At 48.7% G+C, this 27,422-nt stretch overlaps 6 protein-coding genes across 6 annotated transcripts; 4 read left to right on the forward strand and 2 right to left on the reverse strand.

Annotated features, from left to right (window-relative positions):
• Positions 1–2,686: 2,686 nt before the first annotated feature.
• Positions 2,687–4,315, reverse strand: N7489_004958 (class I SAM-dependent methyltransferase; the record flags this gene model as incomplete). The annotated part of the gene is made up of 10 exons (XM_056710710.1): positions 2,687–2,768; positions 2,822–3,241; positions 3,320–3,506; positions 3,560–3,585; positions 3,638–3,678; positions 3,735–3,786; positions 3,881–3,922; positions 3,972–4,121; positions 4,178–4,236; positions 4,292–4,315. The coding sequence occupies 10 exons, from the start codon at positions 4,313–4,315 to the stop codon at positions 2,687–2,689; spliced, it is 1,083 nt and encodes a 360-aa protein (XP_056569131.1).
• Positions 4,316–11,325: 7,010 nt separating this feature from the next.
• Positions 11,326–12,414, forward strand: N7489_004959 (C2H2-type zinc finger protein; the record flags this gene model as incomplete). Its single annotated transcript, XM_056710711.1, has 4 exons — positions 11,326–11,379; positions 11,430–11,621; positions 11,671–11,750; positions 11,817–12,414. 4 exons carry the CDS (start codon positions 11,326–11,328, stop codon positions 12,412–12,414), a joined length of 924 nt encoding a protein of 307 aa, XP_056569132.1.
• A 3,648-nt stretch (positions 12,415–16,062) lies between these two features.
• On the forward strand, positions 16,063–16,749 carry N7489_004960 (uncharacterized protein; the record flags this gene model as incomplete). The annotated part of the gene is made up of 2 exons (XM_056710712.1): positions 16,063–16,469; positions 16,521–16,749. The coding sequence occupies 2 exons, from the start codon at positions 16,063–16,065 to the stop codon at positions 16,747–16,749; spliced, it is 636 nt and encodes a 211-aa protein (XP_056569133.1).
• Positions 16,750–17,796: 1,047 nt separating this feature from the next.
• N7489_004961 (uncharacterized protein) lies at positions 17,797–20,284 on the reverse strand (the record flags this gene model as incomplete). The annotated part of the gene is made up of 6 exons (XM_056710713.1): positions 17,797–18,254; positions 18,311–18,531; positions 18,587–19,055; positions 19,129–19,308; positions 19,367–19,669; positions 19,717–20,284. 6 exons carry the CDS (start codon positions 20,282–20,284, stop codon positions 17,797–17,799), a joined length of 2,199 nt encoding a protein of 732 aa, XP_056569134.1.
• Positions 20,285–21,236: 952 nt separating this feature from the next.
• N7489_004962 (uncharacterized protein) lies at positions 21,237–21,485 on the forward strand (the record flags this gene model as incomplete). The annotated part of the gene is made up of 1 exon (XM_056710714.1): positions 21,237–21,485. The coding sequence occupies one exon, from the start codon at positions 21,237–21,239 to the stop codon at positions 21,483–21,485; it is 249 nt and encodes an 82-aa protein (XP_056569135.1).
• Positions 21,486–22,850: 1,365 nt separating this feature from the next.
• Positions 22,851–23,720, forward strand: N7489_004963 (ankyrin repeat domain-containing protein; the record flags this gene model as incomplete). The annotated part of the gene is made up of 1 exon (XM_056710715.1): positions 22,851–23,720. The coding sequence occupies one exon, from the start codon at positions 22,851–22,853 to the stop codon at positions 23,718–23,720; it is 870 nt and encodes a 289-aa protein (XP_056569136.1).
• Positions 23,721–27,422: the final 3,702 nt, after the last annotated feature.

A 27,422-nucleotide genomic window follows, 5' to 3' on the forward strand; every position in this document is an offset into this window, starting at 1 on the left:
TCGGGACGCTCATTCGCCACGGGTTTCCAGGGCCATGGCGTACGTCGTAACAGATGGCTTTTGCGTCTACCAGTAGGTGCCGCGCGTTTGTGTTGATCTTTTAATCTCTGCACTTCTTTATGATATTTTAATGTGATAGGTACAGTTCCAAAAGGAATAATTATGCGGTAAAAAGACAGTATCATCCTGTTTCTTGACACTCTCTTTGACATTTCCCATCAACGACCTTCCACAAATCACATCCCAGACAAGTGAGCAAATTCTGAAATACCCTCACGTTACTGCACCTTACCTGTACAGCAAGCGGATGAAAGGCTGACAAATGGCTTGCTGTGGGTTGAGCAGAGATTTTTACAATTGGCAAGTGATCATTATTGCATCCGAAGGAACATCCGGAACGGGATAGAAGACCATAGATTCGGACAAACGATCTTGGCGCTGTCACCGGGGAGAGGCATGGTTGTGGTCTGGTCTGTAAGAGCGGGTGGTATTTACTTTTAGTAACTCATGGTATGAAGCAACTATTTGGAATCGAAATATCTGCATCACCACCCTTCAGATGGTTCGCAGTCACAATAATGTTACGTTTAACTTCAACATACTCTCCTCGATGCATATCGTCCAATGCATCAGGTGTACACTTGCAGACCACCATTAGGGGATAGCATCTGCAATGTGTGTTATAAGGCTTCGCCTGCCGTTCAGTTCCGCATATGACAGAGTATTTGGGCGAAAAACAGGTGAGGTCGAGCATCAACGGTTGAGATAGCTCTATACTGAACAATTAAACGCTGTCGAAGACCAGAACCGAGGGTTATGGGTGCAACCACAGCAGCCTTGGTGTGGCTTTGCCGGTCTATAAAAGACCTTCGAGGAGAATTTCTCCACCAACTTTTCTCAGCTACGATGGGCCATCCCACTTCGCCTTCCCCAATTGATCAACCAGCCAAGGGACAGCGTCTTCGGGTACCCTAAAATGCAGAAGATGAGCCCAAGTCGGATAACTATCCACAGCAAGCCTCAAACGGCACGAATATCGGACCCAAGGTCGGTCATACCCTCTTCGGCAGGAAACGGAACAGAAACACTAATACTGCGCAGATCTCGGTGACACACGTTGCCCTTATGTTGGAGTTTATGGAACTTCTACACTACAATGACACTCTCGCTGGAACAGCCCTCAAAATGCTTGACTTGTACTTTTCCCTATGAGATTGCTACGTGGTCAAATCTGCCGAGTAGGTACGACTCGAGGATGAGGGCGCGACAGCTTCAAGTGCCAAATTAGTGGCTAGCAAGCGACAACAACATCCTTCTGCAGCTCTGCGATGAACAGGCACTGGTATTGTGGGATCGACAGCGAGCGATTCAGGCCCTTTGTAAGGGTGTAGTTTCAGCGTTGCAAGCGAGCGATCCCCAAGCCTACCATCCTGATGGGCCTTGATGAGGTCAGGCGTCGTTGAGCGCTCGTGGGCAAGAAAGACATTTGGCTAGCTCTACTGTTTACTTGCGTTCTCTCCTAAACACCATCGCCGATTTGAGAAAAGACCATCCAACCGCTGGTGAATTTCGGTTGGGTGTAGTGCGGGGTGTCAACGTTTCACGGCCGTTGATACACCCGACGCTTGGTTTGCGAGAAATTAGCATATGGCTATAGATCCTCCTAAATTTGCCTGACCTTCCGTAACCTAAGCTTAGTAGAATATATGCTTTACCTGCGGCATTCTCTCCCTCCCAATCCGTTAAATCGCTGCTTTATACACTTCTGTATTTAACCACCTGCCTTCGACGGCAAGTCTTGAACTGAAATGAACGGATCGAATATATGTGGTCTGTGCCCGTTGTTACGATAGTTGTCTTGTGCTAATATTAGCAAACTGTGATTTGGATCTCGACCTACACGCCTGGGAAGAGCCCTCTGGCATACCGACACCGCCCTCCTGTCTCACCACCGAACTTGGTGACCCGCGATATGATCTCGAGAATGAAGACGAGCAAGAAGGATATGGAACTCAAGGGTCTTTCTTGACCAAATGCTTTTTCCACTCCGGTCACCAAAACCTGTCGGCTTTCAATTAGACGGGTCTAGATCCTCTGTCCATGTCTACTCTGGCTAGCGGCAATTTCCTCTACATGTCAGGGTTTGTTTTTCCCGAAGAAGTGCATTGGATAGAGTTTCGACTAGCACCATTTGACCGAAATTTGAGGTCAATCTATGTCGGATATCGAGGTGGAAATATTCAGCTTTCCCCATTGCTATACCCCTTATGGCAGTTTGACGGGATTCTGACTAGCACAGTAACCATACAACAATGCAAACGTAGATCTCAACCTTCGTTCCTGGTTGCCTTCGGGGACTGAAATGAATTGGAACCTTGTTTGAATCTAAACCTGGGATAATGTCTGCCTGAAATGCTAGGAAAGGAAACTGGAATCCTTATAAAACCCAGATCAGTGAATTATTTGACATGAAGCCCAAAGTCAACTAACCCGTCTGTCGGGAAGCGATAAGTGAGGGGCGTTCTTTGCGTAGGCATCTCCCTTCGTATTTGAGCTTAGATTTCAAGATTACGGGACGATCATTGACAGCACCGTAAAGAGCAGGTAACAATGGAAATAATTGGCTACTGGGGTCTGTGAACGCCAAAATGGCAGTGCCCTTCCTACAAGAACATTCAAACCCGCTTTACGGCAATGTTTCGACCTTGATCTTTGCTTCCTTCGCTTTCAGTTGCTCCTTAGTAGGTTTTCTTGCCCACACACGGTTCCTAAGGTCCATTAGCACGAGGTAATGCAGCGATGCGATTCAGAAGGAACCTACGCAGGTTCATAAGCGTGAATGTGCGGATTCTTCAGCTCCACGCGCACTTCAGCCAGAAACACCTGTACCTCCTCCTTCATCCACGGCTCTGGCTCCCCGAAGTGAGTGAGAAGCCACATCGCCCAACCTTCTAGAACGGCGTTCCAATGGGCATACTGGAGATGCCCGGCCTCCTTTAGTAACGTATCCTTGGGCCAAGGTCCTAGGGGGATCTTGTACCTTTCCTCGTGCACGTCCACGAACCCAGTTCTCTCGATTGCGCTGCGCATCGTTTCATGGGTTCGGAGTGACCGTCCAGCCCGCTCGGAGCATCTAATAAACATGTAGCCCCACCCCCATAGCTGGTGTTCTTTCTTCAAGGTACCGTCATCGCTGTAGTCTCGCACGTCTAATTCGATTGCTCGATCCAGCCACCGGGCTCTAGGGCGCTATTGCGAAAGATAAAAGAAGTTAGGATGCGGTGTCTCAGAAGATCGAGTAATAGGGATCTAAACTCACTCGTAGGCCTGTTTGTATAGCTTGTCCCATCCCTCAGGAGAAAATGCGCCGTACATTAGGCGCATATGGATAAAGTCAAAGGACTCTCTCCATGTCCACTCCCGAAGCACATCATCCACCTCGAAGACGCAGTTCGGGGGCATCCATAACGCGGGTGGGGGGAATATATCCACGCCGCGGACGGTAGCTAATTAATGTCAGTCCGAGAATAAAAAAGTCTCAAATCAAGAAACCCAATACCTGACGGATAGAGATCGGCAACGTCACTAAGGATCTGTTAGAGGCTTTATTTTTTGGAAAGGGTACTTGTCGACTTACATTGCCCAACTCCCTTGGCCGGTTCCGATGTCCAGAATATTCTATTCTGAGTGGTTAGCGGGTCGTCCAAGCGAGGATCGCCTCAGTATAAATTCACCTTGGGCGAATCGCCGATAGGGGCGCGGAAAGAGGATTCGGTTGATTGTGATCTAGTACGAGAAACATCATATGGCTGAGCTCATTAGCACCATAGCCCTCCTAGCTGGTGAGAATTGAAAGGTATGGGGTTGGGATTCGGTTTACCCGATCTCAAACGCCTCGAATTGCTGCTCGTCAGAAGGACCCCTGGATGCGGTTACTTTATGTAAAAGAAGATCGATGCAACGTAACTAACCAGTAGTCATCTTCTTTGATGGCCTGGTATCTATATTTCGGGTTAGTCTCAGGCAGCGGTCTTCGACTGGAAGTGGACTGGAATTGGACTGACCTTCGGCCGCTTTCCAACCGTCCCCTCGCGATCGTGGACGCGATAGAGGTGGTTTCCCTACAGAGTGGGGTGAGAATGCTGCTATAGGTATGATTTATAGCAGTGGCACTCACAAGTGGAAGTCCTGCGGATCCGTGCCGTAGCCAGTGGCCATAGAGTAGAAATCAGGGTCCTAGGCGAGAGGTGAGAATGTCCACATCAGACCATGAAAGAACCACTTACCATACGATCTGTTCCAAATTTTCAGCCATGGTCGCGCCACTTTTCCAAAAGCTGGAGTGCAAAGCTGTCGGCGTGTGGGGAAGGGGAAGATGGGGTGTTTGGACGGGTACGGGACCCCCAATTGTCCGCTCGAACTAGAATTGGGTTTGCCGGGATGTGGGGCCGTTAGAAGATCATAGAGACCGTAGCCCTAACATGAGTGGGCTCGGCGAGCTCATCCCAATCCAACCTTACCATCTAGGTGTGATAGGTTGGCTGTGGATTCTGCTAGTTTTTGTGCTTTGCCTTCTGTTCCCACAATAGTTCTGGCCGAGACACAGCGCGAGTGGCTTTGGGGCGACCTGTTTTAGAATCCTGCTGTACCGTCAATTAGAAAGCATGTCGGATGCACGCTCGAGCACGGCCATGCCGATTGGATCAACCTCTGTAGCCAAGTTCGGTCTCATACAGCATAGACTAGCTGTCCAATTATTGCAACCATGATCTGCATTGTGGCACGGGGTTCGATTCCAAATCCCGATAGCCGCTCCATCTATACCGCCTACCTATTCCAATTAATATTTCCAAACGTTCACCCCGCACCACGCCTCTCTCCTGGCGTGATTAGGCGGGAGTTTTGAATACGGAGTTCTACCGCTAGAGAGTAAGAGGGTCCCGGGCCTTATGTAGTACCGGCCGCAAATATTAATGAATCATGGTTGTATGTCTTGTCAGCCTATGTAGAATTTGTTATAGTATGGTTAACTTGATATACCATGATACAATTGGTTATGATTAAGATAGAAGCTGGTATACGGCGTAATTCTGGTAAGTGTGACCTGCCAGTTCTTCACGAGAAAAGAGTGCATTTGATTTCAAAATACTAAGTACAAGGGGGAAAGAGAAAAAGGGGAAAGGATCGACACTACAAGATCCTTTTGTGCGTCGAGACCTCTAGTCGGGGACTTCAGGCAGAAATCTCTGTCGACCCTCGTCCCGGACTCTAGTCTGTCACATGCCTGGAAACAAACATCATCACGTGACCGCAAGAACCTCCAGATCGTCACATAACCCCCGGCTAAAACTGCATTCAGCCTCTGAATGCTGGCTTGTCGTCATCAGGATGTTCATCGAGGATGATATCTCTTTTTGAAGCATCAATCCAGTCTTGTAAACGCATTGGGGGACCTGGTTTGGAAGGATATTGATCATGGAACTCTTGAACCTTTTGCGGTGCATGCTTGAAGTTCCCAGCGGGATACCATTGTAGATCAAGATCATGTCCTAACCACTGCACTCGATACTGCAGTTTTCGGTAATACGTTCTTGCATCCAGCAATTTGTCAACTTCCCATTCATCTTCTTCATTGATCTTGATTGGCGGAGGGGGATCAACATGTTGTCCCGTTAAGGGCTCAGTAGTCGCTGCTCTTCGTAGCTTGCTAGCATGGAAAACTGGGTGTACTTGGATCGAATCCGGTAGATCAAGTTCGTAAGAATTGCCGATCTTATTGATAATCTTGTACGGACCACTCGCTAAGTGGGCGAGTTTCCGACCAGGCTGGGCAAGCTGCCAGTCTTTCGTTGTCACGAAAACGTGGTCGCCAACACCGAAATCTTCCTCTCTCCGATGTCGATTCGCCTGCCGGATCTGTAACTGCTGTGACTTCGCAATCTGTTCCTTTGTCTGAGTCCAGATCTCTTGTAGATTTGAAAGCATCTGCACGGCGTCCTGCTCATTTGGTGTCACGGTTTCCTGATCTTTCCAGTCGAAAGACATAGCCGGTTCATATCCTCTCTCGATGAAGAATGGGGACTTCTTCGTGGTATCTTGGGGAAGGATAGAAGCTGCGAAATCTACCATGGGTAGTATTTCTGACCAATTATCCTGGTTCTGCTCAACGTAGGGTCGTAATCTCTGGGCCATGTACTGATTCGCAATCTCACTCTGACCATCGGTCTGGGGATGGTATGCAGTTGATAACTTCCTCTTGATTCCAAGGATTCGACAGAACTCAGTCCAGAACTCGGAAACGAACTGTCCTCCACGGTCAGAGACGATAGTCTCTGGGATGCCGGTGGTTCGTATCACGTTGTCGATAAACAACCGAGCCATCTGCTTCGCATTCGTATCTTTGTAGCAGGGAATAGAAATTGGTCTCTTACTAAAGCGGTCAACTACCACAAAGACAGTGTCGTACCCGTGTCGGTCCCTCGGGAATGAGCGGAAATCCATAGAAATGTGTTGCCAAGGCCTTTCTGGGATAGGGAGGGGGTGCAGCAGTCCAGGAACTCGATCCCTCCATGCTTTAGTTCGTTTGCAGACCAAGCAGTTATCCACATATCGTTTGATATCTGCTATCCACCCGGGCCAATGATATCTTGTAGAAATAAGCTTCTTCAGCTTTTCTATACCAGGATGTGAAGTCATCGGTTGTCGGTGCACCTCATCTAGCAATCTAGCACGTAGATCATCTTCATCCGGAACTTCCAGGCGTTCTTCGTAGAGGAGGAGTCCATCTCGGAGGGTCCATTTCGGGTTGTTTCCTTCTACCGCAATCCGACGGAATTCGTCGAGCTCCGAACTCTCGCGGTTTGCCTGTTTCACCCTATCAACAACTTCTTGCGCGTCCTCTGGTTGGATTGGGTTTAGATCCAGTGGATAAACGCCCTTCTCCAAACAGTCCGCTGGTAAGAGCGTCAACTGCCTACCATTATCGACACAAGGTGACTCCTTTCTCGATAACACGTCTGCGACGATGTTTTTCTTCCCCGGTCGGTATTTGATCAAGAAATGGAATTGCGAGAGGAACTCGCTCCACCTCGCTTGTCGTTGGTTCATTTGTCGGGTGGTCATGAAATATTCTAGAGATTGATGGTCCGTGAGAATCTCGAAACGATCTTGTCGTGCGAGACCTTCGAGCTCTGGTCTCCATTCCTGCAATGCACGGATGATAGCAAGGAGTTCCTTATCCCGCACTTCATAGTTCAACTCTGCAGCTTGCATAGTTTTTGAATAGAAAGCCACCGGATGCCAGAAATCGTCATCTTCATAGTACTGAGACAATACTGCTCCTAACACACCGTCTGAAGCATCAGTTTCCACTCTTGTTTTTCGTGTTGGGTCGTAATGACGGAGTATCGGTGCGGTGACCAGCTTCTCCTTCAGGAGCGTGAAGGCTGCTTCACAATGGGCAGACCATTCGTACGGGACGCCCTGTCGAGTCAGATGATGCAGAGGCTTCGAAATCAAACTATATCCCTGGATGAATCGTCGATAGAAGTTGCAGAATCCGAGGAAGGATTGCACGCCTTTCACTGTCGATGGGGTCTTCCATGACTGGATCACCCGGATCTTCTCAGGATCAACCGCGATACCATCTGTACTCACGATAAACCCAAGGAACTTGGTCTTCGTGACAGCAAATTCACACTTTGAGAGAGCAACTTGCAAACCAGCCTTCTGCAGTCGGGAGAGCACTTCTCTCACCTGTCTGTGATGTTCTTCAAGAGTCTCACTGTAGATAAGGATGTCATCTACAAAGGCAACTACGTATTCATCCATGCATTCTCGTAAGATGTTATTCATGAACCGCTGAAACGTAGCCGGTCCGTTAGTCAACCCGAATGGTGTCACCTTATACTTGAAGGATCCGTACCGTGTCCTAAAGGTCGTCAAGTCCTCCGCTCCTGGGGTTAAACGAATCCGGTGGAAACCCTGTCTGATATCAAGCTTGGTAAAGTACTTCGCTTTGCTAGTTCGTTGAAGCACTTCGTCGATCAGAGGGAGTGGGTAACAGTCTTTTTTGGTAATTGCATTCAACTTTCGGAAGTCCACACAGAATCGGAGTCCACCACCAGGCTTCTTTGCCATCAAGATTGGAGATGCGTAAGGGGACGCGCTTGGCACAATGAAGCCCTTATCCAGATTCTCAACAATGTACTGTTTCGCCGCCTTCAGCTCGTCAAGAGACAGCTTATAAAGGGGACAGTAACCCGGTTGTGCTTCAGCTTCAAGAACAATATCGTGATCCACACCGGGTCTGTATGGGGGCAATTCATCCGACTTCTTCTTTGAAAACACTTCGGCTAGGTCGTGATACTCTAGCGGCAATGTCCTCTTGATCTCTTGAAGTTCAGGATCCTCCTCGATAGACGACTTTACAGTAAGAATTCGGTCTATCTCACAGAGTGAGGTAGCAAAGATCTCGATTCCTTCTGTAGGGTCTCTCTTTTTCCGTGCTTCCCATCTATCGAATCCGACTCTTCCAATTGCACTGATATCGATTGCAGGAAGGGGAGGTTTGTCTTCTTTCTCATTGGAGAGTGGAACATTTGGTATCTCATCCTTGATGTTCCGTACCATCTTTCTCTGCTCTTGTATCTGCCAGTGTCCGTACTGGCGCTCACGGGCGTGAAGATAGATATCCTTCTTCGGTTTCTGTACTTCCGTAGTTGTCTCCATCAACTCGAAGAGACGATCTCTCCGGTCTGCGTCCTTCTGGTGAATGTCGTCTTGCGGAGATCTCTGTAGGATAGTCTTCGGGGTTGGGACAGAGATCTTACTCGCCACTTCATCGAAGAGAGTCCTTTCATCTGGCCAAATCATCCGGTGTCGTCGACAGTCGAGAAGGACATCATGCTCGGCAAACCACATCCGCCCGAGGATGATATCGTATTTTCCCAAGTCTGCAATCAACATAGGGATCTGTCGTTGAATCCTTCCATCGATACAAATCGTAAGGAAAGCCACATGTCGTATAGGTTCTGCTAGTTTACCGTTGAAACCTCGCACTGGGCATTCACGGTCTAGTCTTTCTACCCTGAGTCCGAAACGCTTGCCCAATATTATAACCATTGACGAATTGATAAAAACGTAACCATCTGCTCCAGTGTCACCGAGTGCTGAAATAGAAAATGAGCGTCCATTGTGCATTAGCTGTGTATTGAAAACTAAGCTATCTCTGGGACCGCCAATCAACTTCTGTAAATCTAGCGAAAACAGTGACACCTTCCGTCCGCCTAGGAGGGAGACTTCGCCTAGGCAGGAACTTTTCCCGAATCGGTATCAGCTTCAAGCTCCACGATCTCGTCCACACGGGGAGGGTTCATAGTGGGAGTAGTCGTCGCGACAGCGAGGGTCGGTTTCTTCTTCGGACAATCACGGGTCATATGTCCATGTTCCTTGCAGTTAAAGCATCGTCCTTCTCTCATCAAGGTCTCTCTTTCGGAGGCAGACAGACTCGGAGTGTACTCGCGCTTCACGCGGGGAGTGCTTGACTGGTTCGCGGCGGATGCACCTCCGGCACCGGCAGCGGGGATCGTAGATCGGGTACGTGAGGAGGTCTTTGCTTCCTGCTGGAGACTGATCTCGTGCGCCATGCTCTGACAGCTCTGCGTGAATGCATCGAATGAGACAGTATCTTGGTTGACTGCCCACATGACTTGACTCTGAAGTAGGTACGGGAGTTTCGAATACAGATCACGCTTGCGGTTTTCGGCAACAACGACAGCTTCTTCGGCGAGCTGCATGAACTCCGCAAGGAAATCAGTGAAACTATCCTTCGGTTTCATCTTGAGCTTATGGTATGCGGTGTAAGCTTCTGCACGTCGGTTTGGGTTCGCGAAGACAGTCTTCAGGTGAAGGATAATATCCTCAGCGTCTGCGTACGGGATGCTAGCATCGGAGCTCATCCGGGGAGCAATGTGTAGCTGAGCTTTACCTTCGCAACGACTCTGGACATAGAGCTTGCGGTGAACAGGCAAAGGGTAATGGTCAGCGTTTGCCTCGAGTTTCTGGCGAATCACAGTTTCCCAAGTCTCAAATCGGACTTCCTTTCCGTCGTTCAGCATGGGTGCATCAGGCATTTTGGTGGACTTCCGAGCGGTAGCGGCCTCCACAATCGGTGCGCCGGTACTATGCTGATTCTGACCTTGGAGATTCAGGAGACGGAAGGCAAGTTCACCACGTTCGCGGATAGCGATGTCTCTATGGGCGATGGCCTCGTCTCGCTCGATGCGGAGTGCTTCCATAGCATTGTCAGGTTCAGTTCTCTCTGCTCTCAGTACAATGATCTCATCTTCGAGTTCCTGGACCAGATTTCGCAGTCTCTGGTGATCACGAGCAAGCTCAACAAATCTTTCACTTCTCGGTGTCTGGCGCAACCGTGCGCTGATCGGTTCTTCTTCTTCATCACGTTCACCAGTATCAACTGGTCTCTGCGGATCGGGGGTCGGGGTATGCGGTTCATGAGCAGCGACAGTTTCTTGCTCAGTCTCTTCATCAGGCACGGGGATAGGCTGTCTGTCCCGATTCGTGGGTGGGTTTCGTCTCGGACCGACCATCTTGATTGGTCGGTGGTTCTCGGTACGGGTCCGGGATCAACGTGGGTCAAGGTCTTGGCTGTACGGTGCCAAGGAACGAAAGTGGGGATGTGACGGGGCCGAAACCAATCAAATTGATGGTTTGTACAGCCGTACTGTCATAAAGAAATTGAGATGGTACTTAGTATTATGTGACCTGCCAGTTCTTCACGAGAAAAGAGTGCATTTGATTTCAAAATACTAAGTACAAGGGGGAAAGAGAAAAAGGGGAAAGGATCGACACTACAAGATCCTTTTGTGCGTCGAGACCTCTAGTCGGGGACTTCAGGCAGAAATCTCTGTCGACCCTCGTCCCGGACTCTAGTCTGTCACATGCCTGGAAACAAACATCATCACGTGACCGCAAGAACCTCCAGATCGTCACAGTAAGGGGGGTTTTCATTTTCCCATTGGCTATCATGACATTCACTTTGGCGACTCAGAAGCTACAGCGTTAGCATAGTTGTTAACAAAAAATAAACACTTACTACGACCCTATCCGCGCCGTTATATTTCCCTTCTTTGGAAATTACTAGAGCCCCCCCTTTTCTGGCTCCCGTTTCTTTTTACCTTTGACATCTTCTTACACTTATTATTGCGTATGCGCGTACATTTCCCCCTCTCTTTCTTCGTTTGTTATCTCGGTTTAGTTGGACGAATCCTGGAGTCTCAGTAGCAGAGCTACTTGACCGCAATAATGGCTCCTGGCAGTAGGCGCGATTTTAACTGCTCATTGGATCAATGTGGGAAGGTAAGTCGGCTTTTAACTCTTGGTGTCGATCACAACCCCTAAGTCGGCAGTCTTTCAAACGCAAGTCTGATCTCTGCCGCCATTATCGCATACACACCAATGAGCGGCTTTATCATTGCATGGCCACAGATTGTAACAAGAGCTTTATTCGACGAAGTGCCTTGACCGTGCATTCGAGGACCCACACTGGCGAAAAGCCCCACGTCTGTGATCACGAAGAATGCCAGAAGGCGTTTTCAGACGTAAATAACCTTAAAATAGTAATCCGCGCGGTTTCTAATTCCTCTCTAGTCATCGAGTCTGGCCCGCCACCGTCGAATCCACACTGGCAAGCGGCCTTATGTATGCCATGAGCCCACATGTGGACGAAGGTAAATGAGGTAAATGACGAGGAAGCGAGAGGTCGGAAATCGTCTGACGATCTTTTGAAACTGTAGCTTCTGTCGCAAGACTATCCTTGCCAAACACAAACACCGCTCTCACCCTCCGGGACTCCTGAACCGACCATCCTCGGAAGATGCGACCTCAGAGCACTCATACCACCAGACGCTGGCATCAGTTCCTACACCGAATAAGCAGTATATGCTTGCCAAGCAATCGTGTTATTCGCAATCAACGCCACCGCATCATGAGTTTTACTCGCCACAGCTTGTCCGAATGGTTTCCGTACCAGTCCACGAAGCAGCGCCTGTGACCGTTTCTCAAAATGTACCGGTGTCGATGACCTATCCCACACACGTGCTACACATGCCAAACACGCAACATGCCCATGTCCATCCCCCGTTACAACAACAACAACAACAACAACAACAACAACAACAACAACAACAACAACAGCAATATATGCGGATTTTGCCACAATGCTACGACCAGAACCGACACACAAACTATATCCCGGCGGCATATGAACAAGCGGCTTTCCAAACCCAGTGGATGGCCCCTGGCCAGTCAATGATGGATTCATACCATTTAGACTATGTGTACAAATTTCCATGCCCCTGGGACTCAAATCAATCGGGCTTGGGCGGGGAGTGACTGGGGCTTCTTGGAGCAGGCTAAGGGACTTCTCATAGGTCTCTGAAATGTGCGTTTAATGTCCGTCACGACTCTTTATTTTCTTCCGTCTGTGTTCTACCTAAGACCACACATCGGACATTCGCAAGTTTTCTCCGGGTTCTTTATGTCGACTCTTTTCCTTTACTCTATCATAATTTGTTGAGCGTTTCCATTATAGGTTCCTCCTTGCCATGGTATTATGCCGCTCCTATAAATATACTGATTTAAAGATAGGCAGACACATTCGTTCCCTTATTTGCGATGCCTTAGTACCTGACATGGAATGTATCATTTATCTATTCACTCGTTTTGATACTTCCACCAGCGTGGATTGGTCGTCTATTTAAGGCAAAAGATTAACGACCAAAGTCGAGTCATATATATTTGTCTATTCCTCCGGCCAATATCGCAGCCAAAGCTCGCATGCTAGGTCGTGTGTGTATGGGTGGCTGCCCCGGCCTCTCCTGTCTAGATTTATATTCTGCGCCAGACCTATTTGCCCGATGGTCTATTTGAAATTCCTTATCAACTCGCGCAGCCTTTGATATAACCATGCATGCACTGGTCCCAAGGTCTGTCGGCGGGTGGCCACGCCAGCTTAAAGACACAAAAAGACGTCGCCATAATAACGGAATCAGTATGGCAACGTTTCACGAGCCGTCAAATGCTCCTTTTATGAGATACCTATAAATCATCCTTTCCTCAGATTAGTCCACTGGAAATGCATTAAGAAGACGAACACTTAGGGCCGTCACATAAGGTAGTGAAGTCGGCCATCTGGGGCCCTTCGAAGTTGAGGTGCATGCTGTCATGGGCCATAGGAGCCACGCACGTCAGGACAGCTTCGTTACTAAGGCTTGGGCAAGGAATTACCTCAACTCTCGGACAGTGTACAATGTAGTTTAATCTTTCTGGTCGTTTTGTTATCCCTTCAACGCGGAGTACTAGACAAGCAGCAATTTTGCAAAACGGAAGACCAAGCCCAGAACCTGTTCTTATTTCACCCACTGTTCACCAGCCCATCAAACCAAAGCCATCTAGATAATTATAAATAATATCACTTGAGTGCTCGATAGCATGGCTATTTACTTGACGGAAAAAGAAGCGGTCTGAACAGAGAGGCCATGCAGCGCTTGGGTTTACCCACAATGCGATTTGTGGCTATCTAGTTAATGTGACATCATTCGTACAATCAGAAGTGGGGGCCGGAGGGATTCAAGGCGATTTACAATGTCTATCAGATTCCTCTGGTCCTTGAGAACATGACCGCTGTTTCTTGGCTTCATCCATGCAATGCCAGATGCAGCGGGGTCTGGCCAGTACAACTGATTCCCCGTTAATTCTTCTAATTTATACGCTGGCATTTGGGCCAGAATGACATCCAAACCGGCCGAGTTGTAAGGACTAGCAGTCATGGAGTGACAACTAGAACGGCAAAAATGTTTCCATCCTTGTATGTAGGCAGTAGAGCACAGACCTATTACAGCGCTACGAGGAAACAGGTTGAAAAGGCTAAAGAGTCACTGGGATTTGATACATATTCGAGGCAATTCGACTTGCAAAAATGCTATTAATTCACTATTGACATCCTCGACCTGCTTAGTCTATACTCTCTGATTCTCCAATCCCTATTGCGTTGATTGAGACCAAGACGCAGCCGGTATTTACATGTATTTTTTGGTTCGTCGTCACACGGGATATCGTTCAACCCACCTTCGCACTGCAAAGTTTCTTAACCATGGACTGATAGATTTGAAGCTTGACAGGTTCTCAAACGCCGATTCTTGGTCACATAACACTATATTTGCCCCTCAATATTGAAAGACCAATTATGCTATCAGAATGTAGCCAGCAGGATTAGAAGAACGAGTACAGTCTCAGTCATACAGCCGCTCCTCATCCGCAGCAGCACACTTCCGGAATTTCTCTTCTGGCTGTGTTGGTGGGGAATCTAAATCGGATACAGCATCTTTTTCCATCTCTTTTATCACGCTGGTCTCTTCGTACCTGCTCTGTAGCAACTGAGTGGCGAGATGCATAGTGGCCCACCCCTGGGGAAAATGGTGCCGGAAATCAAGGTGCGGTCAGATAGCGCTTGCAGGTATTGTATTGTGTCGTTCACCATTTCCCAACTAAATCTTCTAAGGCTTGGGAATCTCTCTCGAAGCGCCCGTTGTGAGCGGCTCGGCGTTCGAGAGGCGGAGCATGGATGCCGGCGTTTCTTTTGTGGGAGGGTTGAGGATTCGACTGCTCTCTTTTTCGCGTTCAGAGGGGGCAGGTCTTGGCTTTCAGCCTTTGTGACGCTTGGAGGCAGCGCAGAGGAGCTTGCGCTAGTAAGAGAGGTAGCAACGGAAGCAACCACATCTGTAGCTACAGAGCCAGTGGACCGGGCAACAGATGGTTGTGAAACATGGCTTGTCTTCTGGGTGCGATTTCCGTGGATGAATCGGTCAAAACCCTGGCGGAAGCTTTCAGCCGATTCATTTCGTCCATGAAATTGATTTGTTAGCCGATGGATCCCTCGAGAAGGGGATCTAAGATAACGATACCAGTTTGCCATGTAAGTATATTTTGCTCTTCTGTGTCTGGGGCACTGGGCCTCTTTAGTACCTTGACACCTTATGATCCATGAAAATTTCTTGGTCTTTCTAGTGATGGTGCTACACTTGCAAGCTATTGGAGCAAAAGAAGGGTATAATAGCATCTACAATGGGACGATCATGAGCTTTTAAATGTTTGATGTCCACCATGAAAGATATATCCGCTATCAAGTTTTCGCGGTCACCAATATGAGCGCCGGCTCCCAGGAGGACTGCGGATGTCGATTTGTTGGCTCAATCACGGTACGTAGAACAATGCGACGGTTGAATCAACGATGTTTCAATCCAGTTGCCGTATCCACGTGTTGCCCGAACCCCACCAATTGATTCGAAGCGGATTCCCGAGAGCAACCTGGCTGCCAGATTGGAGTTGGTCATGAATAGAAACATGCGGAAGGGAGATGCATTTCCGATATCTCTGGATTGTTATTGCGTCATGATTCAGCCACGCGAAAAGCTACAGTAAAAATGACGACCGGCGGAGTCTTGTTTGTGCTTCCAGGAGCACTAGGGCCTTTGGCCTCGTCCACGATAGCTTGGTACTATCATGCTGATACATTCGCTGAGTATCCTCAGATAACCACCTTTGGCGATGTACGGGTGGTGATTGGTGTCAGAAAGTTGATGTCAACGTTGATCGTTGATGTAGATGTCAACGTTGATCGTTGATGTAGATGTCAACGTTTACATCAACGTTGGACATAAAAACCGCTGAACACCAACAGCATGTGCGTTTTACGCCCATAGGAAATATCTACTTGATCTATGTTAGTTATCTACTCACTAGCGGTATTTGGTTAAATTTCACAGTTCAAAATCAATTTTTAGTCGGCCGCGTTGGTTCAACGAACAGTAAGGGTTGGGTTATGGTCGGAATTAGGTCCTAAGCTATATTGTGTACAAACAGCCATCGGGCAAATGTTTCATACTCTAACTATGTATAGACTCGGCATGTTTCGAAATTAAGATGGATTAACCAGATAATAAACAAGAATAGCTCTACAGTATACCATTCGATCCCCAGCCAATGCTCCACTATAGCCATCTGAGCGGGGATTCCAACGGAGATGCGGAAGGTTTCTCCGGAATTTCCATTTCCCTCTTCACCTTGCTTCAACTCCCTGTCGCAGTCCATCAACCACCCCAAAATGGGGATATATATATAGATCTGAATAAACAAGTGCGCAAAAAGAGCCCTGATGCCTCCTTTAACCAATCCGGGGCGCAGGAGTTCCCGGGAGCGCAGGAGTTCCGCGCGACAGTAGAAGATGACGGACTCGACGCCGATTATAGCATGGTCGGCGACTACCCAGAGGAACCCGACTACTACGTCCTGCTGGGTCTTTCGCGCAATCCGCCCCCCAACAGAAGCCGAGATCCGATCCGCCTACCGCAACCTGACCCCCAGCTTCCATCCGCCGGCTCCCCGGGAAGGTGCCCCCCTCGGACCCCCCAGCTCAGGCCCACCAGCCCCCCCGGATGAAGATGCCATCCCGACAAGCAGCCACCGCATCTCCGCTACGCGGGCGAGAGTCAGTTCAGACACATCCAGGAGGCGTATGAGACGCTCATTGATCCAAACAAGCGCGTTGTATATGATATATCTGGTGCTGCGGGTGTGCGGCAGGAATGGGGTCAGCTTGGGGCCATGGGGGTTGATGGGGAGGCACAACGGCAGGAGGTTGGTGTTAAGGCGATGTCGCCCGATCAGTAATGACAGAGCAAAGGTCCGAGTTAGGGTTTCGGCCAATGGAGCAATCGCGATAAGTTAATGAGAGTTCATCCAAGGCAGAGAGCCATAGGCTGCTGAAACTGATAAGGAGAACCGGCTTTGTATAAGATCGCTCTTTGGGCTGTACTCATTCAAGACTCCGTGTACTCTATGACATTTTCCAGGGGTCTTTGAAGATGGAATGCTGTTTTATGAAACGTTGGGAGGCTCCCAGGCGTATTTTAGCCAACGTACACATTTTCTATGGTTTCGGGGGCTGAGCCATGGAAGAATCGCAATGCTCTCCAGCAATTGATCTAGACATTTAGAAATGTACGCATCACCTTACTGCACCTCTTCGATGTCCACCTGAAAAGAGGATGCTGCAACTGCGATTGGCCCCCTAAAACGGTTTCTACAGCACCCTATCCCTAACAAAGCCAAACGCAAATGGTCGTTTGATTTTGACTGCTTTCATCAAACACGATGCAAGTTAAATCAGAAACTATATTGCAAGCTTTAGATGTGGAATGTATTATCGGGTCTGCACAAAAAAAGAGCGAAAATGTTGCCCCGAAGCATCAACTGAGGATCCTCAATTCATCTTCAGTGCCATAAGGTTGAGGGCAGCTCCTTTTTATAGGAAGGGAATTTGCACGCTATTCGTCAAGAAAATTTTAGAATCAAATGAGGAGATTCTGGGAATTTATACAGTATTACCTGGCCAATCTGTCTCTGTTTCGGTAAATAAGCCCTAAGGCCCCGTTCAAACAAGAATATTGACTGGTAGTCAAGTATGGTGATGGTTTCAGATAATATATTCAGGTTCGTCGTAATGACTATTCTTCTACTTCACAATATTGGCAGACTATTTATTTGTGTCGTATCCAACCACACTGGCAGTGGTAATAAGTTGATTTAGCTTTATGTGCCATGTCTCGTAGTTCCTTCGGTAGTCTTGCTTGCTCCCATTCTGCAAGATGGTGCATCAGGTTTAAGGTTTGGGAACTAGAAGGCCCCTGGCCTTGTGGCTGTTATCCGCCCAATCATCTAGCCAGGAGAGAAAGAAGGTTGGGGTGGGTGGGCGACGGGCGCGGGCGCGTTCGAGGGCTTGAGATTGAAAGGAGGGACAGATTGCTGTGTAGTGGTGGGAATGAGCTGTCGCCGATTTGCATTGGCCAGGAGACTGGCGAGATCAGCTGGAGGTTGTGGGTTAAAAGAGGAAAATGGCGACTGAGTAGCAGATACGGGCTGTGAATAAGGAGTGCGCTGGGTTGCCGACAAGAGAGATGAAAAGCTAGGGCCATCCAGTGAGTAAATGAGGTTCGCAAGGCTGTGATAATTAGAGGGCGCATGCAGATTTGACTGAAGAATAGACATGGGCGGCATTGCAGGGATATCAAAAGCGGGATTTGGTGCAAATCCGACCGGGGCAGCTCCTCGTTGCATAGCTTGGGCCTGGTGGCTCAGAAGTTCAGCGGACATATTAGGCTCCAGCTCAGGATAGTCTGTGGCCCATCGTCAGAAAGTGTCAATGCGAAAATGGTTGATAAAATGCACTTACCGAGGAAGCGAACGTTGTCCAACCCGGCGGTCCGATCAAACAACTGCAAAGGTATCTTTCTGGAAATTTGATTAGGACGCAAAAGGCGGACAACCGCAAGAACTCCTTCAATGAACTGGCGATGGACTGCTGCGCCAAGGGAAATTCCAGGGCCGAGAACAAGTACATCTACTCGTAAGCCACGGTTGCGGAAGACATCTTCGACATGAAAAACGAAGTCTCTGAGTCATTTTAGTAATGAGCTCGAGCGATTTGGAACCGTAAGCATCAACTAACCTATCGAGCTCTTCCAGCACGACGAGCTGCACATCCGGTACATCACGAGGGGCTCGTCGAGGGATGGGCAAATATGCTTCGCCTTCGTCAATACAAAGCGCTCTAGGGCTCAGACTGCGAGAGCGTCGATCCTTAGAATAGGGAACCCGAGGAGATCGGGGAGAGCGAGAACGTCTTCGTCGCTCAAACCTTGCAGGAGTTCTGTCACGCGATCGGTACTCGTATCGGGCCCGGCAAAGCCTAGGGGTCCGTGATCGCGGTAAACGACGATCATCGCATCTGCAATGAAAGAACATATGAAGGAAATCATTGGAAGGCAGTGGACTTGACTCATAGGGCTGGTGGTATAGATCTCCAGTGACCCGAGTGGTAGGGGGGCGCGGGAGCTCGGCCGAACTCCGGTGGCCGCGAACAACACGGCGGGGATGCCCGGGGAGGCGCTGGAGCAGGCCGAGTAGGTCTTCGAGGCCTGGAAATTTCGAGATCTGGAAATGATCAGTAGGCGCATATAATGTTTGAATATGGGTGGTCCTGGCGTTCACGTATCTTTCTGCCCCGCACGATCGCCCCTTGCTCGACCCTAAGCGCCGCATGGCAAGAGGAAGCCTCCAAAAATTGTATGAATCCATAGGCCTGCTTGATCGATATTTGCGCTAGTTTGCCGTATTTATGGAAGATATGGAACATGTCTCGCTTGGTGATGCGCTCCGTTGGAAGATTGCCTGTACATAAGGTTCATGGTTAAATAACTAGCGTAATACGAGCAAGGATAGCACAAACCAACGAACAACCTCGATTCCACAGGAAAGAGGTCCCAGAGGCCTTCCGTCACATTGATACGCTCGTCATGCAAAAACTCGTCGTATTTCTTTTGGGCCTCTGGGACCCAAGGGGAGTCATCACCGACGCCTTTGAATGGCCAACCGTGCTTATCAACGCAGCCTTTCTTGAGGGCCTGCGAAGGGCCTTGCGAAGATCCCCGCGACTCTGGTGCGGTAAACGGAGTTTGGGATCTGGCAGAAGGGGGAGGAGGCAAAGTGTTCACGGGCGAGGTCGTGCCAGGTGCATAGATAAGGGCAAGGACTGGTTTTGGGGAGGGATACCGGGTTGAGCCGCATAGGCGGTCTTACTGGCCTCATCACTGAGGTCATAAAGAGGCGCTGAGGCAGTATGTATAATCTGGGCAGGGATGTCCTGGGTTAAAAGGGGTCGATCCGTAGGTGCATGATGGAAAGACGAGTCTTCAGCTAAGCACATGACCCCCGTGCTGGGGGCGGCTACACCGGAGTTAGGCTGGGAGGGATGGTCGAACTTGTGAGAATTGTCCCCCGTTCCATAGCCTTCGTCTTCCTTCTCTGCATCTAGGCGATTCGGCAGTTGGGTAGTACTAGTACTGGCTACTTCGCAGATGGCGAAGTCTTGAGATACCGGAGTAACTGGTGCCGCATGGGTGTAGGTAGGGTCAGAAAAAGAGTATCCTGCGTTGCTAGCACTTTCTAGCCCAGAGGTTGGAGGGTGGTGTGTCGCAGCAATATTGACATCATTCTGCGTCGAAGGGTCTTGCCCATGAAAACTATCTGCGCTCTGATTCTGACGCGGCCCTCCTTTAACTAGATTCCGTTGCCACCCATCATGCCCCTGCACCTGGTTGTACGCCGGATGCTCGTGAGTTGGAGTATCGTTGAAGACGGGGTCCATTTGGCTCTCCAGAACGGGAACGTTGACTCTGTCCGGTATATGTAGCAGTCGAGGACTTGTAGAAAAAAGACTTCTCCCAAAAGGAAAGCGCTCCGTAGGGAGGCGTGGGAGGAGAATAGATCTGCCAGATCTGAATTATTATAGAGGCTAAAGGTGGAGCGCCGGGGAATATGGACCCCGCTCGGTCGGGTCTGATATCCTAGAGGGAAAAGTAAAAGGTTAAGGAAGGATAATATGAAGGCAAGGGAAGCTAGCAAACATAGAAGAATCTGGTGAGGGTAGCAGCTTGAGGCCTTATCAGCAAACATGTAGGACATGCAGGAGATGTACGTGCAAGTCTAATCCGGAAACCGGATCCGGCTGCCAGGTTGCAACTGTTTCGAAACTTGCTATTGTTTTCATTCCAGACCCTGTGCAGATCCTGGACATAGTACGACATTGATTTCGATACCACACTCTTCTATACTTCTTTAGGACCATCTGCGCTAAAGATTCCTTATATCAATTCGCACTTTATATTGTAGGTTTCCGAAAGTTTCTGCTCATTGGCTGAAAAGGGAAAACAAAACGGCTCATTCTATTATCCCAGATTGCTTTCTGTCACACCCATACGTAGCATAACAAAAACACCAAAGAAATCATGAAATACATATCACCCGCCTCCCCAGCCTCGTCAACCTCGCGCTCCGTCAGTCCCGGGCGGGCAAAGCACCTCGAACGAAACCGCATCGCGGCCAACAAATGCCGTGGAAAAAACGAAGAGAACAGAAACAGTTTGAGCGACGGCTCACCGATGAAACACAAAAGAAAGATATCCTTCTAGCACAGTTGTACTGCCTGCGAGGAGTCTGGCGTTGAAGAACCTCATATTCCAACACGCCGCGTGCCAAGCCACCAAATCAACCACCAGCTCGCCAGGATGATCCAAGTCGTATTGCAAGGCTCTTCCAACATGGATTCCGATAATCCCTGCCTGCCTGTTCGCTCGTCGCCGTCGTTTTCAACTGGGATGTGGTCCGATGAATCAGTCGCAGATGATGTCAACCCCATCGGACCGGGCGCATACAATAAGGACAGCACGGCGTTGCCTGCAATCTCGAACGAACTTGCACTTTACGAGCCATATGATTATACCGATTCAATTTCGACAACTTTATTGATGGTAACAGGTTCACCTAAAGACCAGCCTTTTACTGTTTAGAAGCCAGATCTTTTTCTCGTACTCACTTCTTAGCAACAAGCGCTGTATATCAATTCGGGACCGCAGCTCGGAGTACAAGATCTTCCGACGGAAACTTCAACAGTCATGAACTAACGATTCTGCAACTCTGCCTACGAGATGGATACTACCTGCGCATGGCATTCCCAAAAGGAAATCTCAGGAAGAATACTCATGGACCCTGAGGCATATGCCGCATCGTGACAAGTTCGCACAGAAGCCTGGAAAGCCTTTAAACCCTCGGGTCTGGAGCGAACCGTTATTTCACGGACACTTGGGTTGTCCTGCTATGCTGCAATGATTGGATCACTTTGGAGACCACTCATAGGTGAAAATGCCTCGGCATTTCGCCCACCCGGAGCAATATCTACGTAACAGCGCGAAATAAACTGCTATACCCGTATAGTGACCTTATATAGACCGTTGTGCTATGTATAATTCTCTTCGGTCGCTTCGTCCTTTTGGGCGTAATTGCTAAGACAATCAAGTTCGGCCACATTATATTAAAAACTTTAGTTGCGCGGCAGACAGCTTGTTTTCCTCAAATCGACAGTAAGCAGCGATAGCATCGATGGCGTCAGTCCGGCAACACATCCTCATCATGCCTGTCGCGTTGGGTTACCTTGTGCGATGACTGTCAGACATAAACATAGTGTAACCTTAAGGGCTTGCACTTATAGTGCACACGGCCAGGGAAATTGGATGATAACGCAGGGCTGGTAAAGGTGTCTTGCGAGGGCTTTCCGCGGCCTCAGAAGGCAGAATATTGATTCTAGGATTCAGAAATAGCGTCCCAGGAGTTCAACAGCCCCCAAGGAACGGATTCAAACCTAGTTAAGCTTAGTGGTTTTTGGAAACGGACTGAGTCTAGTTGTATTTTATTTTACCACTTGACCTAATTGAGACAATACAGTTTCGGGTACGTGCCGGGAAACAAACTATGTGTCTCCAGGGAAACTTTTTTCAACTCTCCCTGTACTTGGTTATTCAGCTCCCGGCCATGTTGCCATGCGTAACCTAAGTACATACTCTTTACAGTACTCTTTTCATGAAGAAAAAGGAAGTTTATTTTGTGGAAGTGGTGCTTGAAACGGGGGTAAAGGTTATTCCGCACCGACACGCCAGCCGGGGTCCAAGCACTCCGCTTTGCGCACCGCGCTAACAGACGCTAGCTCGTGATTACGAGCAATTACTGCATTAGCGGGCTTTCGGTACCATGGGAGGAAGAGTGATCTCAGGAATCACAATATTCTTGCCTCTTCGCACAACACAGTTGACCCGGCTTCGGCCAGTCGTCAATATCCCTATTCCACACTTCATTTCCAATACGGAACTGGGCGGCCGACCATGTATTCCCCGCATCTGTGGCCTGGAGGAGAGACAGATGACTTAGAACGGGTTGAGTCTCAAGTTGACACAATAGATTGCTTTGATATCAATGCAACGGACCAATACGGTCGGACGCTGCTGGCATTGGCGGCCACAAGTGGCAAATTGTCCTTGACAAAGCTGCTTCTTAAATGCGATGGTGTCGACACCAATATAAAGGACGTTGATGGAATGACACCTCTTGGGCATGCAGCAATGTGGAATCAGGCTGCCATTTTAGATTTATTTCTGCAGGATGGGAGTGTGGATGTGAATTGTAGAGACAATCACGGCGATACACCACTAGCTTTCGCGGCCGAACAAGGCAATGAAACCGTGGTTGTGTCATTGCTTTGCCGAGAAGATGTTCAACCCGATTCACGCAATGATGCGCTTGCCACGCCATTGGCAATGGCAGCTGAACGCGGTCACGAAAGGGTGGTGCTTCTACTGCTTAACCACGCCGATGTTGAGGCCGATTCAACTGACAAAGAGGGTTGTACACCGCTCGCTCGCGCCGCCGCAATGGGGTTTGAAAGGATAGTTCGCTTGCTCCTTGATTGCCCTGGAGTGAATGTCAACTCCAGGGATAATGATGGCTATACACCTCTAGCATGGGCAGCGCGAAGAGGTCACCTTGAGGTTGTCAAAGCTCTTCTCGAAAGGAAGGATTTGGTCAAAGTCACCCGGGATGAAGATGGTTGGACACCGTTTGGACACGCAGTCGATGAAGGGCACACCGATATCGCCAGAGCAATGATTGACTCGGTCGAGGTTGAGCACGACGGAGAACCTGTCAGTCTTGCGCAGATGGGGATTAACCAACCCGAAAACCGTACTAAACGGTAAATTTGCTTGACGTTATCGCGGCATATTTTCAGATAAAGTCTTTCCGTCATCGGATAAATATCGGTTGAAATATGATACGAGGCAACGTCAAGCGAAGGAGTCGTCTAAATAATTTTCATTCAAAGTCCATTCGTTCGATAGTCGGCTGCGCTCAAGTTTGAAATTCGATTACGCGCTCAGCGTAAGATATATGGCGACGTGGACGGCCGACCTTCGAGCCGCACGCCCCACCTTAATGTCCACACCCCTAACGATATGAAGAAACCTTTCCTTGTACAACATCTTTTGAAGATAAATATGTTTCGTTCCGGTAAGTGGAGGAAATTAGATAGTGTGATCGCTATCCTCGCAGTGGCGCGGCCGTCTTTCGATGATCTCAATCGGATATTGTGGACTTGTAAAGGAATGACAAGGCTGTGATCCGCGCTCCATCGCTGCAAGGAGACTGCGGACCGAGTAGGCATCTTGCGGAATATCCACTTGATTGGTCCTATCATATTCATGGCCGACTGTAGCGAAGAATTTTCTACTTTTCTTGTACAGGTACTTGCGGACATTTCGGGCCAAAAGAGTGCCCTGCTCGCATAGTGAGTCCTGAAAATATGAGCATGAGATTGGTAAGCGTCCATTACATAGCTTTCATCACCATGAAGGCTGCGTTTCTCATGGTGAGAGCCTGAGCGGTGGTAGTGTATCGACATTGTCAGATAGAAGTTAGAAGAGGCTTTTGAAGGGTTAGTATATGATTGATGTTGAGGAGCCGCTCATATATACTGCAAAGAAACTTCTCATTGCGCGATACATGCGTGATGTCAGTCTCGTACCCGGCAGATAGAGGACTGTGCTCAACATTCGAAGGATACACTGCTTAAATTAGAACTAAATGGCAATGGCAGGGACAAAAATCCCACACAAATCCATCGAAATTCTCACTGCCCCGCATGTTCATGTTTCATGAGGCTCATACTTGTTTCAAGTTCCAAATATCGTGGTGGGTTACCATTGGATGGGGACGCCCGATTACATGAAGCGCCGGCACAGTATGCTGCAGGCGCGGAGAAACGCTGGCGCTCCTAGATAGAGCGTAGTATGGGCTGGTATCTCCGACGTTTCAGGTACACCTGGTCGGTCGTCTGTATCTGAGTTCATCAACTGTGGGGTCCTGGAGTTTCTTGAATTTACACAGGAAAGGGCAGGGCAAGCGTTCGCTGTAGCAGTGCCGAGACGCGATTACTTTTTTCTTTATTTTATTTTATTTTTTTTTGGTATCAAGTCATGAAGCTTGCCTCGTGGAGAAGTGTTCGTCGAGCAGCTGGGTTACTGCATCCCACCTGTAACAGCCATCGACGCCGGAAGGAATATCGTTATCTCAGTTTTGGACATCTTACTCTTCCATAGGCCAATAAATGGCTGCTAGTCGCAAGCATATAGCAGAAATGCTTACGAGGGACGGATATCGACAAGAATAGGAGATCAGCCCCTCCGTTTCCCCTCATATCTACTGCCGTTTCCGGGGCGACGCGCCTATAACTACGCGCCCTGTCTTCTAGCGAGTCGCCTCCGCGGCACGCTTCCTCAAACAGAGCTTCATGCAAGTACCTTGGATTTTTGACAGAGTAAGCCTCCACGCGGCCGCTGCCCGTACTTGTCTGAGTGACGTTTCTCACTTTCAGACAATGGCTGAGGGATTATTAGCGCGCTTGCCTCAGGGTAGAGGGGGCGTGGAAAGGCCCTACATCGGGATATGGTTTCTTGCCGCTGATTGCATCATTAAGGGTAGTACTGTGTTCTCTGGAGGACTTTCCAAGCGCTTAAAAAGGAATTTCTACCTGATGTGCAATACTTATGGATTCCCCGACCCAGGTCTATGACGTTACTTTCTGTCACTTGGTATCATTGCGTTAACACGGGTGGGGCGGGACCTGGATTGGAGGCGTGGGGAATATGGCAGAAAAATGGGCATGCCACGGGCTTGTCCAAGAGGACATCTTTCTTGGTGGGCAGGGTAAAATGATTTTGCATCAAACCTGGGTGTGGGGGGGGCTGCCGGGGGGTTAGGAAACACGCGTGATCGAGAGTGGGACTGTTGTCTGGCCAATAATATTCAACAAACACCCTACTTTCACTGTGTATAACAAGAAAATAAATGAATGAATCGGTTTATTTGTTCTTTCGACCATGCTGCACTCAGATTCCTGAGACAACCAATTAATTGGTTTAATCACCGGCTGTAAGTTCACTTGCCCGTTGAACTTCCAGCTTTGTATGGGTCTTCTACCACTATATTTTCATTGCTGTTTATTGCTGGTACCGTGGGAAGCATCGTTGAAAATGCACATTCGTTCAACTCCCCAAATAGTTGCTGCATTTTTATCGTTCATCAACATCCTTTCTTTCTTCAAAGTGTGCCTTTACATCATAATTTTGCCCAGTAGAATCTTTGCAATTAATTACTTGTTTGTCCTATTCTCGGTCTTAATAGTTCAAGTACAATATCCCATCGTCGGGATAGTTCCTTGATAATTGGGGAGAATTTCTAAGAGGAAACGATTATTTTCTTGCGACACCAAAACTCGTGTCGCGCTCATTGCCTGCAATGCCGCCTGTGCTTCCATGGTCCGCTGACGAGACTGCCATGAGAAAAATTAGCGAGGTTGGATATTCGAGAGGGGGGAATATTGGGGAATATTCCAAGGCTGAAAAATTCAATAGTTCATATCGCTGACTAGAAAATTCCAGTCGTCCGGCTTTAACCCAGAGATAGGGCAGTGCTTGGCGTCGGCTTAACGCCCGCGAATTTTTACTTAAAAGTATGATATGTCATTCGAAAGTTGCGCCGCAAGTTTAATTACATCATGTCTCATTAAAAACTCGAAGGTTCAAATGTTTTTATGTTCATAGTCACTATTTGTATTGGGCTCGTTTGCGCATTCTGCTGGCCACCTCTAAGAAGCCCTGGCGATTCACCACGCTGCTATTTTCCGATGCTACATCGCCTACTCTGCTATATAGCAATACCTACATAGGCTGCCCTGTTATGTAGCAGTTTCCATACACTTCCCTCTGCCAGGGAAGAGCAACAAATAGAGCACTATATGGCTACGGGCGGCGAAAAAAAGCTTGTATACTTTCATTCGACATATGGCCGAGCGCTTGGCACAGATGAGGTCTTCCAGAGTTGCCACGATGGATTGCCGGCTGTTATCTTATATCGAAGCAAAAACCCCTTTGTACAGCGGCCGAGGATCTTGTAGTGACGTGGGCTCGGCCGAGGTGGCCAACCAACCCGGCGCGAAGAAAAGAGCAACAAAAGAAAAGATGGCGATAGCATTGCGTAGCTCGGCTTCTAACTAGCTTTATATTAGTGCCTTAGGCCGTGATTTATTGTAAGCCCTCATTCTAGCGACCGCATGAGCCTTGGGCCTCCGAAAATCTCCAATCGGCAGTCTTTTGGTCAGCCAGACCTGGAGACCGGGGCCCTCGCAGGTGGCTGATCTCGGATTATGTGTCACAGGCACAAGGTTTCTAGTCCCTAAGTCTCGATCGTAGATTCGGAAACTCTATAAACATGGAATCTCGGTTGGGAGCCTTCACGGGTCTTTCGGTAATGTATAGATGTCCGGACTCAGGGATACTCAAGCAAAGAAATGAGATATGTACCTTTAGCTTGATAAAATGAGTCGGAGCGATTCAAAACTGGTT

The sequence above is a fragment of the Penicillium chrysogenum genome (genome assembly GCF_028827035.1).
Source record: "Penicillium chrysogenum strain IBT 35668 chromosome Unknown utg000002l_segment0_segment0, whole genome shotgun sequence".
In the NCBI taxonomy this organism is placed as follows: Eukaryota; Fungi; Ascomycota; class Eurotiomycetes; order Eurotiales; family Aspergillaceae; genus Penicillium; species Penicillium chrysogenum.